The sequence below is a fragment of the Pundamilia nyererei genome, unplaced genomic scaffold (assembly GCF_000239375.1).
Source record: "Pundamilia nyererei isolate P.nyererei 1_Seehausen unplaced genomic scaffold, PunNye1.0 scaffold00006, whole genome shotgun sequence".
In the NCBI taxonomy this organism is placed as follows: Eukaryota; Metazoa; Chordata; class Actinopteri; order Cichliformes; family Cichlidae; genus Pundamilia; species Pundamilia nyererei.
The window spans coordinates 5,418,376-5,436,254 of NW_005187407.1; the positions used below are offsets into that span (position 1 = coordinate 5,418,376).

At 39.3% G+C, this 17,879-nt stretch overlaps 1 protein-coding gene across 1 annotated transcript; it reads left to right on the forward strand.

Moving 5' to 3' along the window:
* The first annotated feature begins 663 nt into the window (after positions 1-663).
* Positions 664-17,873, forward strand: lnpep (leucyl/cystinyl aminopeptidase). Its single transcript, XM_005722266.1, has 22 exons — positions 664-1,116; positions 3,108-3,202; positions 3,677-3,879; positions 4,611-4,722; positions 4,838-5,095; positions 5,189-5,379; positions 7,272-7,410; positions 8,072-8,206; positions 8,353-8,473; positions 8,589-8,740; positions 8,828-8,941; positions 9,041-9,172; positions 9,314-9,448; positions 11,306-11,466; positions 11,554-11,642; positions 11,768-11,951; positions 12,059-12,215; positions 13,089-13,273; positions 14,676-14,837; positions 16,325-16,465; positions 16,552-16,633; positions 16,729-17,873. The coding sequence occupies exons 1-22, from the start codon at positions 1,089-1,091 to the stop codon at positions 16,858-16,860; spliced, it is 3,108 nt and encodes a 1,035-aa protein (XP_005722323.1). The 5' UTR covers positions 664-1,088; the 3' UTR covers positions 16,861-17,873.
* Positions 17,874-17,879: the final 6 nt, after the last annotated feature.

Below are 17,879 nucleotides of genomic sequence, written 5' to 3' on the forward strand. Positions count from 1 at the left end.
TGAAGGGTTGATGGACGGCACTGTAAAATCTGGATGAAAACCTCCTTCCCTAAGCCGGAATACTAAAGATGGGTCGTGGATGATAAAACCAAAACAAAACATACCACCAAGTCCACAAAGGAGTGGCTAAAGAAGAAGCTAATTATGATCATGCTGTTGCCTAGACAGTCTCTAGACCTCAGTCCTACAGAAAATCTGTGGAGGGAGCTGAAAAACAGCAACCAAGAACCCTAAAGAAGAGGGAACAAACCTGCTGACCAACTCCAAAAAACATCTTACTGCTGTGCTTGTCAAGAAGGGTTTGTTTTGCTTGGGATGAAATAGTCCCCTCAATGACATGAAAATCAACCTATAACTTTTATCTGTTTTTCTTAATTATAGTTTGATATTATGTCTCTCGCGATTAAAATGAAACTATCATAAAATCTAGGCACTGGTCATCTCTTTGGAAGTCAACAGGGAATGGAATAATTATTTCCCCCACTTTACACAAACATGCATACACATCCAAAATAGAATATAAAAACGCTGTATTTACCATATACACGAACGTCGTCCTCTCAGGAGAACCAAAAAACCTTTTTTGGTAGGGGCGCATGCATCCGTCGTGCACGTGGCCCCGCCTCCCGGTGGGAACATCCAATCAGATGTGAGTATTGTAATTTGACGGGAGGTCGTCAACATCTGATCGGAGAGGAGGAAAAGTGTCATTTGCTCGTGTGTTTGTTGTTTGCCGAGCGTTTTAGCGAGCAAGAGTAGTTCATGTGTTTTTAGCTCAAGGTGTATTAGTTAACGACAACCGCCCCTTACTCGCTTTTTAACTTGAATAAACAGCTATGGGCGATAAAGTTATGGAAAGCGGCTAACGTTAGCTAACTGAATGTATTTCAGTCGGTTACAATTGTCAGAAGTTGGCTAGTTTCAGGCTAGCTACTACGTAGTTAGCTACCGCTAGTGTAGTGTCAGGGAGCCTGCGGTGGGTTGTTGCCAGCGATAAAATCATCTCGGCTGTCTAGCGTCTTTGAGAGTGCAGAGGTTTCCCAATTTTTTTGTTTTGGACGGGACAAGATCTTTTGAGATATCTTACCATGGATTTGTTTGACAGTAACAGTTCAGGTAAGTAGACACGGGCAGAAGGTACAGTAAAAGAGCAAGCTAACAGCAGCAGGCCAGCTAATAACTGTCGGGACATTTGGCTGGGAGTGACATTCACCCGAGGACACATGCTGCGATTGACTTTTTAAAAACTGTATTAAAGCAGCTTTGTCTTTGCTGCGTAATTTCCTTAATTTGACTCTCAGAATCGATCTTGTTGATTGTTGATAGTCCTACCGTGACATGACACTTACATTTGCATACGAGTTTCATTTCCCCATAAGCATCAATCAGTGGGCTGCTTAAATATTTTAACTGAAATAAAGATAGTGAAACACAACAGAAGTTGTGTTAACACAGCACCCTGTTACGTTTCAAGTTATCTGTAACAGCATCACTGTTCGCTCGATTTAAGTGTGCTTGGTTTGATAGCGGCTGTGTTTTCTCCTGACGTGGAGCGCCGATAAGTCACGCTCCCAGCCGCTCATGTTGTTTATAACCTCTGTTATGGTCCCAGGACGTGCATTGTTTTATTAGAGCAAACAAAAGAGAGGGCTGTGTACACACTATAACAGCTCAGAGGAAAGTAGCAGCAGCAGCAAAATCACTGTAGTTTGACTTCCTGTTTTTGTGTATCTTTGCGTGCATGTAAGGAGGTTTGATTGTGACTTGGTGATTTTCTGAGACCAAACTTGTATTTCGCAATCACATTTTCATCAGATAATGATGTTAAAACGTTTACATATTCTCCCTTCCTATAAACTTTAAACAGTGAGCCATTTTTCAGTGTGTTTTCTGTGTTTTATTACTTGGGGACACACCTGCCAAACACAGGCACATATTTAGTTGTAGTTCTGTGAGTCTGCTGTTGGGTTTGTACTTGTTTTGCATAAACAGGAAAACCCCAGTTTGCCGATAAACTGCTTTAGTGTATTTACACACAGACCTGTGGGTGTTTTACATTTATCCTGCTTAATCATAACCATCACCATAACCACTTCTCTCTTCTGAGAATGTCATTTTGCTCATATGAAATATCTGTTTAACGTGTTTAGTCACTGCTATTCTTATAAACCCTTGTAGACCTTCCACTTTGCCCATTGCTTAGCTCCTAACCTATTTATAGATATTCATCATGCAGCAGTGTGGTCCAGACAGAGAGACTGTGTCGACCCACGCTGTCATATCAGAAACACTGTACTGAGCACACAAGGAGCAAAATAATTCACCTCTGACATTTCTGGTCTGCTGACTTTCTTTGGGAGTTAAAGCTCATCTTTGTTTGCTGTAGTTGTTTTTGAGTGAACACTTTAGGTGTTCAGTGTCTTTCTGTGCTTTCCACTTACAGCCATGAAATGGAAAGTGAAAACTGTTTAGGCTGTAAAACCATGAATGGACTGTGGGGCTGAAACTGCAGAGTTGCACAGTTCAGCATTTTAATACTTTAGTTATTGAATTAGGAAGTTGAACATGCCTCTGATTGTTTCAGGAATTACTGTGGGGAAAGTCTGGCTTCCAGGCAGTGACTTAAAGTTTGTAAAACAAGGCCTTCTCTTGTCATAAAGCTGCATATGCAGGTTAGTTTGAGGAAATGCACGCCTTTAAAAACTGCATGTGACATGGTCTAGTGATGAGTAGTCTTTGCTTTAGCGTTTTCCTATTTGGGGACTTTTTTCACTTCTTTTCCCCGTGAAGAAGAAGTTATTCCAGGTTTGTAATGTCTGCAGTTTAGTCTTTCAACAACCTGATAAACCTGTTCTGTGTAGATAAAAGAAGCAGGAAATACTGAAGAAGGTGTTCTAACGGGAAATTGCAAAAACTCTGGGAGCACTTTATGAAACGTGGCTTTGTGTTGAAAGCGCATTCAGTGACAACATTGCTCTTTGTGCCAGATAGTCTCTTCTGCTACTCTGTAATTCTACATCTTTATTCTGTTACATCTCTCTCCTTTCAATCATTTCCCTTTTTTTTTAGCAGCATCTGTCTGATTTCTCTTCCTCTTTGTGCTACAGAGCGTGCCAGCCTGCCGAGGAACATGATTGAGAACAGCATGTTTGAAGAAGAGCCCGATGTTGTGGATTTAGCCAAAGACTCCACAGCCTTTCCGGTATGCCAGTATGTCAGGGTTGATAATGTGAGCGAATTGGGGCAAATAGTTGTAAGCTGCTTCTGTCTGACAATGCTATCTCTTCATCATGGTAATACTTCATATGCAGTTTTAGTTTTCAGTCACCGCAGTGATGCTGCATCATACAGCCTTATAGATAAAGTCTTTACACTTTCTCATTCTCTAATAGTCACCAAATCCTCTCTTAAAGCTCCTCGATCCTTTTGCAACTGCAGAAAGGACAGCTACAATCATTATTAAAACACATCTTCTTTCATTACCTGTTATCTGGACCCTTCTCTTACCTGATTATTGTTTTTATCATTCATTCCTCTGCACTCAGTCTCGTCACCCCCTCTACATATGACATTTTACCCCGTGCTAACTAACTTACATGGAAAGTCTATACAATGAATAGGAATCTGCATGATTTAACCAGAGGATAATAGAACCTACTGGATATGCTCTCTCCAGACGTTTCCTGCTCTTGATCCAGATGAAGTGACATATGAACCCCGTAGTTCACGGTTACTTGTGCGAGGCCTGGGGGAAAACGACATGGATGACGATGAGGAGGACTGCGAGTCTTCAGCACGTTTGTTGGGCATGTCTTTTATGAACCGAAGCTCTGCTCACAGATCCAACTCTTCTCCTTACACCAGACAGGCACCACCAAGGTAAAGTAGGGTTCATCATATGGGATAATGTGCAGCAAGTTTACTTAAAAAATTATTTTTTTCTCTGTGGCATATAGGGCTTCATAAATATTTTAGTATTATTATATGATCTGAGTATTTTTGGAAAACAAATTTTGACTTAGTGAGTCGGAAGATAAAAGTACAGCATGTACAACAACATTGGTAGTCCCTGTTTGCCCAGCAGAGTTGTTAGTACTGTTGAAAAACAAATATATATTTATGAAGAGACATGCTGTTAGGAGTCCTGTCAGAAAACTTGTGGCTACAATTCCAATTTTGTTTTAAAACTATATTATGTCATTGTGCCAAGAATGCAATGACAGCAATGACAACACAGGCTAAGATGGTCTAAGTTTGAGTTGTGCTTCCGGATCAAAAAAGTAACCATTAAATATAGCAAAGTCATAGTTAAAATAATTGTGCTGGTTAACCTTAAAGTACTGTTATTGACTACATAAGGTAAATGTTAAAAAAAAGCTGTATGCAGATACCACATCCTGTCACATAATAAAAAACTTTCGCATGTGAAGGCTTCAACTTTCACCGGCAAACTGTCTCATACTGAAAGATGATCATTTTTATGCTCGCTGTCTAAATGCCGGTTATGAAAGCTCGCATTAACCAAAACTTGACAATCGAGTTAGCAGAGAGATCCTCTTCATATTTAAAATGAGTTAGTGTAAGTAATGTTAATCTCGTTTTGATTTCAGGTCATGTTCACGACCCTCATCACGTACTATAGTTGTATGTGTGTTATTCCTCGTGATAGTGGCCTCAGTGACCATGGTATTCTACTTCCTACCTGGCTGCACCTTTACTAAAGTAAGGAAAATATTAATTAGTCTTCAAGAATATCAATTTCAGAGCAAAAACATTTTCTTTTTCTCCATGCTCAGTCACACATTCATTGCTCACTCCAACTCTCTATCCTTTGCAGGCAGGTTGTCCTAAACCAAACAAGACCAATCCCATTGAGCCAGTCTACCCCATCTCCACAAATGGTGAATTGTTTCCATGGGCACAGCTCCGACTCCCTCAAAGCATAAAACCTCTCAGCTATGACCTCACCCTGAACCCCGACCTCGACAAAATGACCTTCACGGGCAGAACTGTTATCAGCATGTCTATACTTCACAGCACAAACCGCATTGTATTCCATGGTGCTAATTTCAACATTACCAAAGCAACCTTCAAAGTGGGTTTGAAGAGAATTTTTTGTGTTCTGATGAATAAATTTACTTTTTTTTTTTTGTCTGCTAGTATGTGACTAACACTTTCTCTCTTCCAGTTGGGTGATGGGCAGGCCAGTGATGTGACTGTACTGGAATACAAACCCAGACAGCAGTTAGCTGTTAATTTCTCAGAGGAGCTGAAAGCAGGCCAGTACTGTGTTTTGACAATGGAATATTCTGCCAACTTCTCAAACGCATATGACGGTTTCTACAAGAGCTTCTACACTGATAAGGATGGAAACAAAAGGTACCCCTTGCTCATTGGCTGTTTATTAGCAGGCTACTTACCACAAGCTTTTAAGGTGGCGGTAATTAAGGCATTACTTAAAAAGTTCTTATTTGTTCCAGCTGTTGTAACTAATTATAGACTGTTTTAATCTTCCTTTTAGTTCAAAGAATCATGAAAGACTAGTTAACTAGACTAGTTAATCAGTCAAGATTGAGAGTGCATCATAGCACTGAAACAGTATTAGTGAAAGTTATGAATCTTCTAATGGCCTTTGGCAATGAACCAATGAACTCATATCTGCATTTGTCCTGTTAGACCTCAGTACAGTGTTTGCTACCACTGACCACAAGATTTTACTACAGATATTAGAACATACTGTTTGTATTAGATGAACTGTGCTGCAATGGTCTGAGTCATATCTGTTGGATAGATTTCCAATTAGTTAGTCGTGGAGTTCTGTGCTGGGACCAATACTTTTTACTTTATACTTGCTTCATTTAGGCAACCTTATAACAAAACACTGCATACAGTTTCATTGCTATGCAGATGATGCACAGCGTTATTTATCCATGAAGCCAGGTCATGCAAATCAACTAGTTAAATTACAGGGACGTCATAAACACATAAAGGCCTAAATTACTTCTAAATTCAGATGTAACTGAGGTTATTGTACTCAGCCCTAAAAATCTAACAGGATATTTACTTCAGATGGCCTCATAGTGTTACCTTTAGTAACACTGTGAGTCATCTTGGAGTCATTTTGACCAGGATATGTCCTTCAGCGTGCACATCAAGCAAATATATAGGACTGCCTTCATTCATGTGCACAAGATCTTTAAAATTAGAATCATCCTGTCAGAATGATGCTGAAAAACTAGTTTATGCATTTATTACTTCTGGCTGGACTGTTGTAATGCATTGTTATCAGGCTGTCCTTAAAAGTCCACGAAAACCCTTCATTTGATTCTAAATGCTGCTGTGAGACTAGAAAGAAAGACCGTATTTCTCTTATTGGCACCAGAATTTAATTTTAAATTTTTCTCCTTATATACAAAACCTTGAATAATCAGGTCCCACCTTATCTTTAAGACCTCTTAGGACCATATCACCTCATTAGAGCACTTTGCTCTCAGATTCAAGGTTTAATTTTGGTTCCTACAGTTTTTAAAAGTAGAATCGGAGGCTTCATCGATCAGGTCCGTGTATTTTGGAACCAGCACCCAGTTTGGACTTGAAGAGACAGACGGCTTCTCCCACTCTACTTTTACGTTTTAAGATTAGGTTCAAAGCTTTCTTTTTTAATAAAGATTACAGTCAAGCCTGGGTCTAATGACCCTGACTCATACTGTACTAAGCGTAGGCTACTGGGGGCTTCCCATGATGCACTGACAAGTTCATCTTCACTCATTTCTTTTCACTCCCTGTGTGTTTATACACTACTAGTGCATTTAATCATTAGTACTTATAAAACTCCTGCCTTTTCTCTTATAGTTTTCCTTTTGACCTGTTTCTCTCTGCTGTCTACCCTTTCCCTTCACTCTCAACTGGCAGATAGTTGTCATTTCCCGAGCCTGGTTCTGCTGGAGGTTTCTTCCTGTTAAAAGGGTTTTTTTCTTTCCTACTGTTGTCACGTGTTTGCTCACACGGGGATATCTTGTTGGAGTTTTTTTCTAATACTGTAGGGTCTTACACTTAAAATATACTTCACATTAAGGCAACTATTGTTGTGAATTGGTGCTATATAGGAACAATTGAATTGGTTCTGCCATAAGTACAGACTATGGAGTCAGCTCATCTCATCGCCACAGTCTAACAAATGAGTGCTTTAAAAATAACAAATACAGAAAGAAAATGTTTTATGGAGTTTAAACATTTCCAGCATGGTCATGTTCACCCCCTCTTTTCCCCAGGGTCCTAGCAGCAACACAGTTTGAGCCACTGTCGGCCAGGAAAGCCTTCCCTTGTTTTGATGAACCAGCTTTCAAAGCGACATTCCTGATTAAAATCAGCAGAAAAAAAACCTACATGACTCTTTCAAACATGCCCAAGGTAATTTAAAATGAACGAGTTTTGCATTATGATACTAATGGTTGAAACATTCTACTCAGTGTTTTATAAGGCTTCATTCATATGTGGTTGAATTATTTTTATTCACTTGTTCATTTGTTGTTATTTTTGGCAGTATCCGACTAGATTTAAATGTATGAAAACTGACACAAGGTTTGAATTACATTTGGTTACAGTAGCATGAGAGTTTAACATCCTAATAGAGGTTTGGCTTTTGAAGAAGTGATTCTTCTTTTTTTGTACAGATGCTGAATGGTGACAATTTTAAATTAATGCCAGCTGTTACATACCGGCTTGGATGTACAAAATGAAATATGCTTTCTTCTGAGGAGGCTTACATGATGGGTTTGTCCACTGTATTATAGAGTTCACAGAGTTTCGATTTTTTAAGATACTGTCAGTTGCAGTAAACTTACAATTGTGCTTTGTCACTATGTAACCACAGTTTACAAAGCATAATTATAATAATATCCTGTCCTGAAGACTTTGTAATTCTTGTAACCACTATGGCTTCTCAGGTCACGGTGGGGGTACAGTCAATACTACCAGATGGTGTGCTGCACTGCTGTATTCATCCACAATAAGTCAACAATACTGATTTATTGCAGAGGACTTCAATACATCCTTGTTTTGTGTATTTCAGGCAAAATCCACAAATGTCTCCAATGGCCTTGTGCAGGATGAGTTTGAAAAGACCAGTGTTAACATGAGCACTTACCTGGTGGCCTTCATCGTTGCTGACTTCACCCCTAACACCAAAAATGTTTCAGAAACCCAGGTAGGTCTAGCAGAGAAATATTTTTCTGTTTCAGTTCAGCCTCTGCAAATATTTTTTTTTAAATGTATTTTTCAGTGAGGCTGTGCTGTTGTTGATAAACTATATATATGTGTATACATATAAATACCTTTTATTGTTTGTGTTAGGTGTCAGTCTACTCTGTACCAGAGAAAAATGGGCACACTGAGTATGCTCTGACCATAACCTCTAAACTGCTGGAGTTTTACAATAACTTCTTTGACATTAATTACCCTCTCAAAAAACTAGGTGAGTAAACCAATGGATATTTAATTATACACACTCTGTGCTCTATCCTTGTGTAACTGTTCTCCCCCTGTCCCGTTTTTACACAACCCCATATGCTGTCTTTCTCTGGTGTCAGACTTGGTAGCTATTCCTGACTTCCTGGCAGGAGCCATGGAGAACTGGGGGCTAATCACTTTTCGGGAAACCACTTTGTTAGTGGGCAAAGAGTCTTCTCTCCTGGAAAAACAAGTGGTGGCTTCTGTCATAGCACATGAGCTTGCTCATCAGGTACTTTTGTTTGTGTTTGTATCTGTGAAAAGAAACAGTGAATATGTTCACATGTCCAATGTTTTTTTGTTCTTTTTTGTTTTACAGTGGTTTGGAAACCTGGTGACTATGAGATGGTGGAATGACCTGTGGCTCAACGAAGGCTTTGCCACTTACATGGAGTACATGTCACTGCAGGAAGTGTCGCCCGACCTGGAAACTGTACGTTCTGCCGTGTAGCTTGCCAAAATATTTGTCATAGTTTTAAATCAGATAATGTTATGTGCTCCTACATATGCAGTATGCCCTGTTTGTTTGCAGGGTAATTTATTCCTCTCAGTGCGGTTCAGAGCCCTAGACAAAGATGCACTAAACTCCTCGCACGCTGTGTCGACAGACGTTAATACAACAGAACAAGTAGAGGAGATGTTTGACTCTGTCTCTTATGAAAAGGTAAACTCTGACTTATAAGTACATCACATGCTGTTCATTAATTCACTTAACTTTGATTTCTAGCTGTTCATTTAAGGAAATAGTGACCCTCACATGAATTCTTGATAGTTTATTGCTAGTTTATTATTCTTTGTCTTCCAGGGTGCATCCATTCTTCTAATGCTGAATGCTTCCTTCTCCGGAGATCAACAGTTCAGAAAGGGTATCATTGAATATCTCAAACAGTTCAGTGGATTAAATACAGACACTGATGACCTCTGGAACAGCCTCACACAGGTATTAGTGGTGTGTTTTTTATGTTCATGCATATGTGTGTTTTTACTTACACAGTGGCTGGTTATTTTTTCCCCTTTGTGAAGTGGGATTGTGGCAAAATGTAGCCTTGGTAAAATTTACCATAGAGCTTGACCAATACAGTATTTTTAAGACCAATACCAATATTTGTTGATTTAAAAATCAATATTTTTTTTCTTTCTGTCACACAACACCTATTTATTTACTCATTTACACTCTCTCTAAATCTGCTTGGATCAGCTGGTTGTTGTGTTAAGAGATGTGCATGACTAATTGGCTAGAAGTTCAAACGTTGCTGCTAGAAATATTAGCTGGTTATATGTAGCATTCTTATTTTTTTAAACGTAAGATATTGTCAAAGATGTTACACAACTGCTGGGCACTGTCAGACTGCAGCCTTTAGAGTTGGCTGCACACACCTCTCTGTGTGTCCGTGAAAGGAAATTGTAAATGAACCAGGGGAAAGTAAAACAGATGGCTGCCAGAGTGCTGCCTGCGCTTATCTGTAGTACTTTATAGTAAAGCATGAGCAGCCGTAGGTTGGTTTTGCCAGAATAAACTGGAGTAAACTGGAGTGTAGAAGCTAGACAGGAAGAAACTGAGGCTACTGCTGCTAGTTCTGCTATGGCTAGCCAAAGGCTGTAAGTTAATCTGATATTGTGCATATTTACAACATTATACAGAATGTAAAGTGCCGCACCTTTAAGCAACATTTAAAACATGATTGTCTAATAAGAAATATGATTAATGGGTTCATATAGCCCTTAAAATACAAATGAAATATTTGTAAGAAGGTTCTGACCTTTGGGCTCGTTGAGTAAACAAAGTTTTTCTCTCTCATTTAAACGGCTAGAAAATTAGTCACCAGGATGTATCCTAGTTCCAAACACCCATGTTACCAAAAAGGAAGATGCATAGTGCCCTCTGGTGAACAAACTATGTAACACCAACACTCATAACCTGGTTAAAGAGTGTTTCTCCTGTCCCTGCTTTACTTTTTTTTTTTTTACTTGTCATCTATCAACATTATACTTGCTGATATCAAACTAGTAAATAGATAATGCCTGATGGGCTCTAATCTACTGTAGCAGCAACTACAAGTGCTTTATCTGTACTTACACTGTTTATGTCTTTGCATATAAGGAAAGATTTTGTTAGTTGATAGCATTGCAACTATGCAAGATACAGATGATTACAGATGAGTCCTGAGTAGGCTCTTATAAGGCCTTTTGAAAATAGTCCTGTTAAATATAGATATGTTATATTACCTTGTTTTCTAACTTGGTAAATAGTCTCATAATGGAGATTATTTAGAACTTCTTTTTTTAAATAGATATTTTTATTCTGTTTACTCTTTGCTGAGGTATTGCAGTCAACCTATAATTCAAATGTAGCTAATATGCTCTACATAGAATGGTTCCCTTGCTTGTTCTCTTGCTTATTCCCTTTTGATGGCAGAGCACAAGACAGATGCAAAGACTATATAATTGTGACAAGAGTGTTTCAACCTAATGACCTCAGTTAAAGTTGATGCTTTCATTTGCTTAGTCATCTTATTGTCTGCCACAATGCTAACAACTTGATCAACAAGTCTCTCATAGTTTAGAGTTTATCTTTGATCTGTTCATCAAATAGATGTTTTTGGATAGATTCTGTGAGTAGTGTACACTTTGTTGCCATTTGGATACTAGAAATTGTAATTGTTTGCACAAATTTTGAGACTATAGCTGCAAAATATGAGTCCCCTTCTACACTAATTCTCATGTGTGGAGAAAAAATGAAAGCGTGACATTTGGCTGCACACACAGATCAAATATTCATTCCCCTTCCTATCCTCAGACCGATAAGTCCACGCACCACATGAATGTATCGCAGATGATGACATCGTGGACATCACAGAAAGGCTTCCCACTGGTCACTGTGAACCTCATGGGAAACCAGGTGACACTCGCACAGGAGCACTTCTTGCTCACATCTGACAATACCACGCATACGTCAAGGTGGGTTACACATTACCACACAGACAGACAGACACACATAAATCATAAGGACACCACCGTGCTAACTGTAGTGTGCACTCTCTTTAGCTTGTGGCATATTCCAGTGACGTACGTGAACGACAGCTGTAGTTTGGCCCCTGAGTGCAGACAGGTTTTCACTCTGAAAAATAAATCAGGTAAAAGACTAAAATAGAAACCTATTCTAATTGTCCTTGGCTGAACTGCTCTCGAATGAAAAGTTTTAAGTGTATTCATGTGTTTGTTTTGTTTTGGGGTTTGTTTGTTTTTTTTGTATTTTCAGACACATTTAAGCTGTCAAAAAATGTAACTTGGCTGAAGTTGAACTACAAAAATACAGGCTTCTACATAGTGGACTACGGAAAGGATGGCTGGTCTGCTCTTGCTCAAGCTTTGAGCTCAAATGTTGGCGTTCTTACACACGAGGACCGTGCTTCACTTATACATAACATCTTTGCTCTCTCCAGGTATCAAAGTCTTTTAATTGTATTTAGTGATGAAAGTCTTTTTTTTAAATTTCTTCTGCTTCATTTTGATGCTCCGCTGTTCCTCGTTTGTCCCGTGTCGTCACTAGATTGGGACGTGTGTCCTTCCTGCAGGTCATAAATCTACTGAAATATGTCTCAGCGGACACTGAGACTTCTCCTGTGACAGAGGCCCTTTTACAGCTCAATAATATCTACCGACAGCTTGAAAAAAGACAGGAGTCTAATCTTGCATCCCGCATGAAGGTATTGAACTCACACCCAAGAAATTCGATTTTCAGTAAAGACAGAATTTTTAAAGTTTTGCTTCTGACTCCAAAACAATGGATTTTAAATCAAACTGCCAAGATGTGATTGAAGTGCAGACTTGAATCTTTAATTCAGGGGGTTTAATAAAAAACTTTACATTAGCTGTATCTAGGGTAGTTTTCAATACCTGGCTTAAAAGTCCTTTGCAGTCCTGCCTGAAGTCTAGGACTCACAGGTATCCCCAGTTGGTGTGTTTTCTCCCTTAAGATGTTCTGCTAAGCCTTTACTGCAGCCACCTTCAGCCGCTGCTTATTTGTGGGTCTCTCTGTCTTCTTTTTCAGTTTGACTGAAAAGTTGCTCTATTTGATTGAGATCAGGTGAATGTCTTGGCCATTGAAGAATGCCTCGTTTTTCTTGGACTGATTTTGCAATGTACTTTGGTTTGTCATCCATTTATACTGTTAAGAGTTTTCTGATCAGTTTTGCCGCATTTCTCTGGATCTGAGCAGAGAGTATAGCCCTGTACACTTTACAATTCCTCCTGCTTCTTCTAGCAGCAGTGACTTCAACAGTAAACACGATTGACACAATTGTTACATTTCACAAAACGGCCAGTATGACGTTCTTTAATTTCACTATTAATCTACATCTTTTAACATTACTTCTTTTTTTTCTTTTTTTTACGTCATATTACGTGATAAAACTTTAATTTGCTAAAAAAAATCAGACTTTGATTTGACACTTAACACATAACGTATCTTTGATAAGGTCAGAGCATGTCTTTTTCCTAGTTCATCTGCGTTTTGGCTTTATCATGCTAATGAATGTGTTCTGTTTTGGGGTTTGTTTTGTTTGTTTGTTTTTTGACAGAATTTTATTATGAGCAAATTTTGTAATCTGATGGCCAAACAAACATGGGAAGAAGAAGAGAATGTGTCCAAACAGGAGCTGCGCTCTGCTCTGCTGGAGATGGCCTGTAATCTGAATGATGAAAACTGCACCCAGCAGGCCACGTCCCTGTTCAAAAAGTACATGGAGTCAAATGGTACCCTCAGGTACGTCCAGAGCACAACAAACATTTCATTGTCTTACTCTGCTTCGTTTCAAGCTGGTAACACGGTGAACAGTATTAGTCAAACATCATTTTAGAAATAGAGATTGACAGACCACGTGACTTTTGCGCATTGTATTGTGGGTAGGAGTGGCAACAAAATCAAAACACTGCATCAAGAGCTAGTATTTCCAGCATCATTAATTCTGCGGTTTTAATACCTACTTGCATTTTATTTGCCCCCAAAACTGTTGTGTACAAAACGACGGTGAGTGTATGCACTCACAAAATGTTTAAAAACTTCAGATCCCTACAACAAGCCCAGGTCTAGTTTACTTTGGTGATTTGGACTATTCCATTTCACAGCTGTTGTTACATTTTTTTCTTTATCTCCTGGCCAATGCAATCTATTTGTCATTTCAGGTTGTAGTATTACACAACATTTTCAGATCTAATAGAAATAAAATAAGAATTCATTCAGTTCATTGTCTCTATTTATAACTGGCATTATTGTTTCATTCTATTATAGAATCTTACAGGAAAGATGCAACATTGTATTCCATCATGCTTTATTAGCTGCTTCGGTGAAAAACAAATCAACAATGCCAAAAAACCATATTAAAACAACATATTGGAAAACAGTTATTCATCACTTGATTGCTTCAATACAACACTTGGGCACATATATGTGGGACTTTTCATGGCTGTTTTGAGCTCTCTCTCTCTTAACCGATCAAATCCCACTGTGGTAGCAGCTTTAAACTCAGTATGACCCAGGTTGATAGAGGGTGCCCAGTCTGCATTCCAGCATTTTGTAGGCTGGTTTTCCTACAAAACACAACAAACATTGGCCCGCAAAGCCACAGTGAACAAAGCAGCATAGCGCAACGAATTCATTTCAAATCAATATAAGACTTATTTGTAACCTACATCAACAATCATGTTAAACAGAAGACTTACCTTTATGGAAATGCTTGGAGCAGACTAACATGTGAACTGGAGTGTTCTGGGACATTATATTAGGTCTTCGAATGGCTGCAATCCAGGTCATCCGTCGGCTCTTTGTTACTTCGGAAACATGGCTTAAACAATTTCTCTTCCACAACGTAATCCGATAACAACTGATCTCTTTACCCGTCGGCTTCCCGTGGCTGTTATGCGACCGGCTATTGCAGTTAATAATACAACAGCTTCTTGCCATTCTTTCTGTTTCTTTTTATCACTGTGACTGTTTTCATGTGAAAGCCTGCGTGTGCTAGTACCGCTTGCCACTCGTACCCAGAATCCTTTGCGGTTTTACGCCACATTTTCAATCTCTATGGAAGGTGATGGGACCTAATGGAATCAGAAAATTAGAATTGAGTAGCAAAAGTAAAAGTCTGTTTCTTTTGTATTTATTGTCATAGGATTCCCGGTGATCTGCAGCAGACTGTATTTACAGTGGCTGGCCAGTCTGATGAAACCTGGGACGCTCTTTTCAACATATATGTGCATGCCACGTACGATTCAGAGAAGCGGAAAATGCTAAAGGGACTAGCATCCACTCAGAACCCACAACGTTTAGTACAGTAAGTTTTTTTTTTGTTTTTGCATTTGTTAATTATGTGCTATTTTAACAAAGTCCGTTTCCCCGCCCATTAATTTCATCTGCAACTCAAAGTCCTGCGATGCCATTAAAATGACTTCCCTTGATTCCACCAGAGCAAAAGTTTGACATACTCAAGGTCTCACAGTTACTCACCTTGTCAGTGCTGTAGTTATATTACTGTAGTTTACATGTAAAAATTGTTACTGACCCTGCGAAGTATTTATAGTTTGTTTTTTGTTTCTGGCATAAGCAATCTTGATGTTTACTGACTCAGCAGGTGGAAAACTGTTATTAAATTACTTCAAACTTGTTCTGCGTTTGGGGCATCATTATACTGTAATGTATAATGGTGCCACACACATCTAAACAAACTGATCTTCAATAAGTTGATTAGACTGTATTTTGGGGATGCTAGATTATGTTAGAATGTAGCTGATGTCTTTTTCAGTAAGTCCATCCATTTATTTCCATCCATGCGGGTGTGAATAAACAGCAGCCTACGCAGAGAAGCACAGACCTTGCTCCACCAGCTCTTCTGGTGTAAACTCAGTTGCTCCCGGATGTAATCTCTCCAGCATGTCCTTGGTCTGCCCCAGGGACTCTTACTGGTAGGACAGGCACAAAACATCTCATCCAAAAGGGGCCCAGAAGGGATCCTAGTCACCTCTGCTGTAGCAGCTCTACACTGAGTCCTGTCTCCATGGAAGAGCCCAGACAGCCTTCAAAGAAAGATCATTTCTGCTGCTTGCATCGGTCTTATTCTTTTGGTCACTACTCAGAGCTTGTGATCATAAGTGAGAGCAGGGACATAGATCATAGATTGATGTGACTGGTGAATCGCAGCATCTGCTAGACACTGCCCTGTCTCTCTGTACATCTGCATTTATTTATCATGGATATTTAACAAGTCGTGAAAATGTTGTTATTAAAAGGTTGAGATTTGTATATTAGAAGTTATTTGTTTTAAAACCTGTTAATATAATAGTTATAAACCTTTGAGATGTACGGCAGTGGTGTCAAACGTGTGTCAAACACCAAAGGGTCCAATTCGACCCACTGGATGGCTTTACAGTAAAGTCATTAACTCCCCTGAATTTTCAATAGGATGTATTGTTAAGCCTTTTGTGATGATACCAGCATTAGTATACAGGAGTGAAAGTATAAAAAATGTTTCTAGATTTCAACAAGAAGTCAGCAAATGAAGATTTTGTGCGTTTTCACATTGATCTGGGAATTGTAACGACCACAGACTTCCCAGTTATTTTGAAGTAATACTGTTTTCTGGCACATTTTTAAGGGAGAGCGGCAAAGAGCATTACACTTTGGTTTATGGCTTCAGTTTTTTAAAATTCTCCTCTATCTCAACTTAAAGCTTTCAAAATGTACTTCTTTATACTAAAGATTGTTTGATCCCCACGCTGTGTGGTTACAATCAGGGTCCTTTTGACACGTTTGGTTTCTTTCTAGGATTCTGTCATTTGGCCTGAGCGGAAGTCACATTCAGACTCAGGAGTTGCCTTTGGTTATCAGCACTATGTGTCAGAGCTTTGCTGGTTGTTTGTTTGCCTGGGACTTCATACAAGAGAACTGGGACCGCCTCATAGAGAAGTAAGTTAGTCTCAGAGTTTCCCTTTGTAAAGCATTTTGAGATAATTTCACCTGAAAATTCAACGATTTTGTCTTTTGGGCTGCAGGTTCCCTATTGGCTCCTTTGCCATCCAGACAATCATCAAATCTGTTACCTCCCAGTCCTCCACACAGGCACAACTTAATAAAGTATGTCCTTAAGTCATTTCTTATGAGAATGCATTTGTTTGACTCTCAGTGTACTTGTTTCGTAAGCTGAGCTTGTGTGTTTTGATGTCTTATAGGTGCAGGCTTTCTTCTCTGGTCTGAAGGAGCGTGGCTCTCAGATGAGGAGCGTGCAGGAAGCTTTGGAAACCATAAAGCTGAATAAGCGCTGGATGGACAGGAACCTGCCTACACTCCAAAAATGGCTGTAACACGGATGCTCCAACAAGTCTCCACCCCAGTAACAAGCAACTGGGCTGTTTCTTTGAGACAACAACAGTATTTGCACTATCTTAGGACTGTGTCCTTTACCTCCCCTCATCCAGACCAGAGCGCTAATCAGTGGTTGCGCTCTAGCTGGTTGGACAGGTTGTTTTAATTTTTGAGATTGGTCCTGTAAGTTGTACATGATAGCTCAGGGTGGATCTGATTGTGTGTGTGTGTGATTGTGACAGGGGGTCGTCAGATGCAATACACACTCCTCATGTTTTATGCTGTTGACCAAACCTCTTCCGCAGTTCTCATCTAAACCTCACGCCTGAGCAGACAATCATGCTTTCACCCACACTCCTTTGGCCCAACCACCTCTCAGGCACCTTTCATCGTGAGCTGTAAAACGGCCACTTTAAAATAAACTCAATAGTATGATTAATGTCAATATTACTGTGTATGTGAAGATGCAGCTGTCAGGGATTTCTCAGCAATGATGAATTTAAATTAATGTTACTTGATAGATAGGATTATCCTTAGAGTTAAAGTAACCACGTGTCTTTTTGTTGGAAGAATATCTACCTGTCAGCCTGTACTAATTATTCATGCAATCCCAAGTGTTTGCTATACTAGTCATGGTTGGGCTACAAGATTTGTTCGTTGATGAGTAGATGCCAGTGTGTTGGTATTGAATGAATGTACTGAAAAAATATCCCACTGTGTACTGTAGATGATGTACAAAAAATAGTGCAGGTTTAAAATGATAGCCATTGTGTCTTAGGTGAGAGCAGGCAGTGCACACTGGAGCTAAACATTCATTTCTTCCTTCCTTTCTATCTCTCCCCCAAACTTTAATCCCAGCCAAGCTTTAATCAACAATTTTTTTTTTCTTTTTAAATTTGGATCACTTGCCTGCAATGAAGTCACTTTACAGACTCACTCTTTGTTTTTTCCGCTTGTAAAGTTGTAATTATAGTGTAAATATGCTCAACTTTTCCCTCGCCTAGCTTTCGTGTGTGTG

Excerpts from the sequence above, each read along its gene's own strand:
- lnpep (XM_005722266.1), top strand. The coding sequence starts at position 1,089 with ATGGATTTGTTTGACAGTAACAGTTCAG. Across the intron at positions 7,411-8,071 it reads CTCTTTCAAACATGCCCAAG|GCAAAATCCACAAATGTCTC; the intron begins GTAATTTAAAAT and ends TGTGTATTTCAG. Across the intron at positions 11,952-12,058 it reads AACATCTTTGCTCTCTCCAG|ATTGGGACGTGTGTCCTTCC; the intron begins GTATCAAAGTCT and ends TGTCGTCACTAG.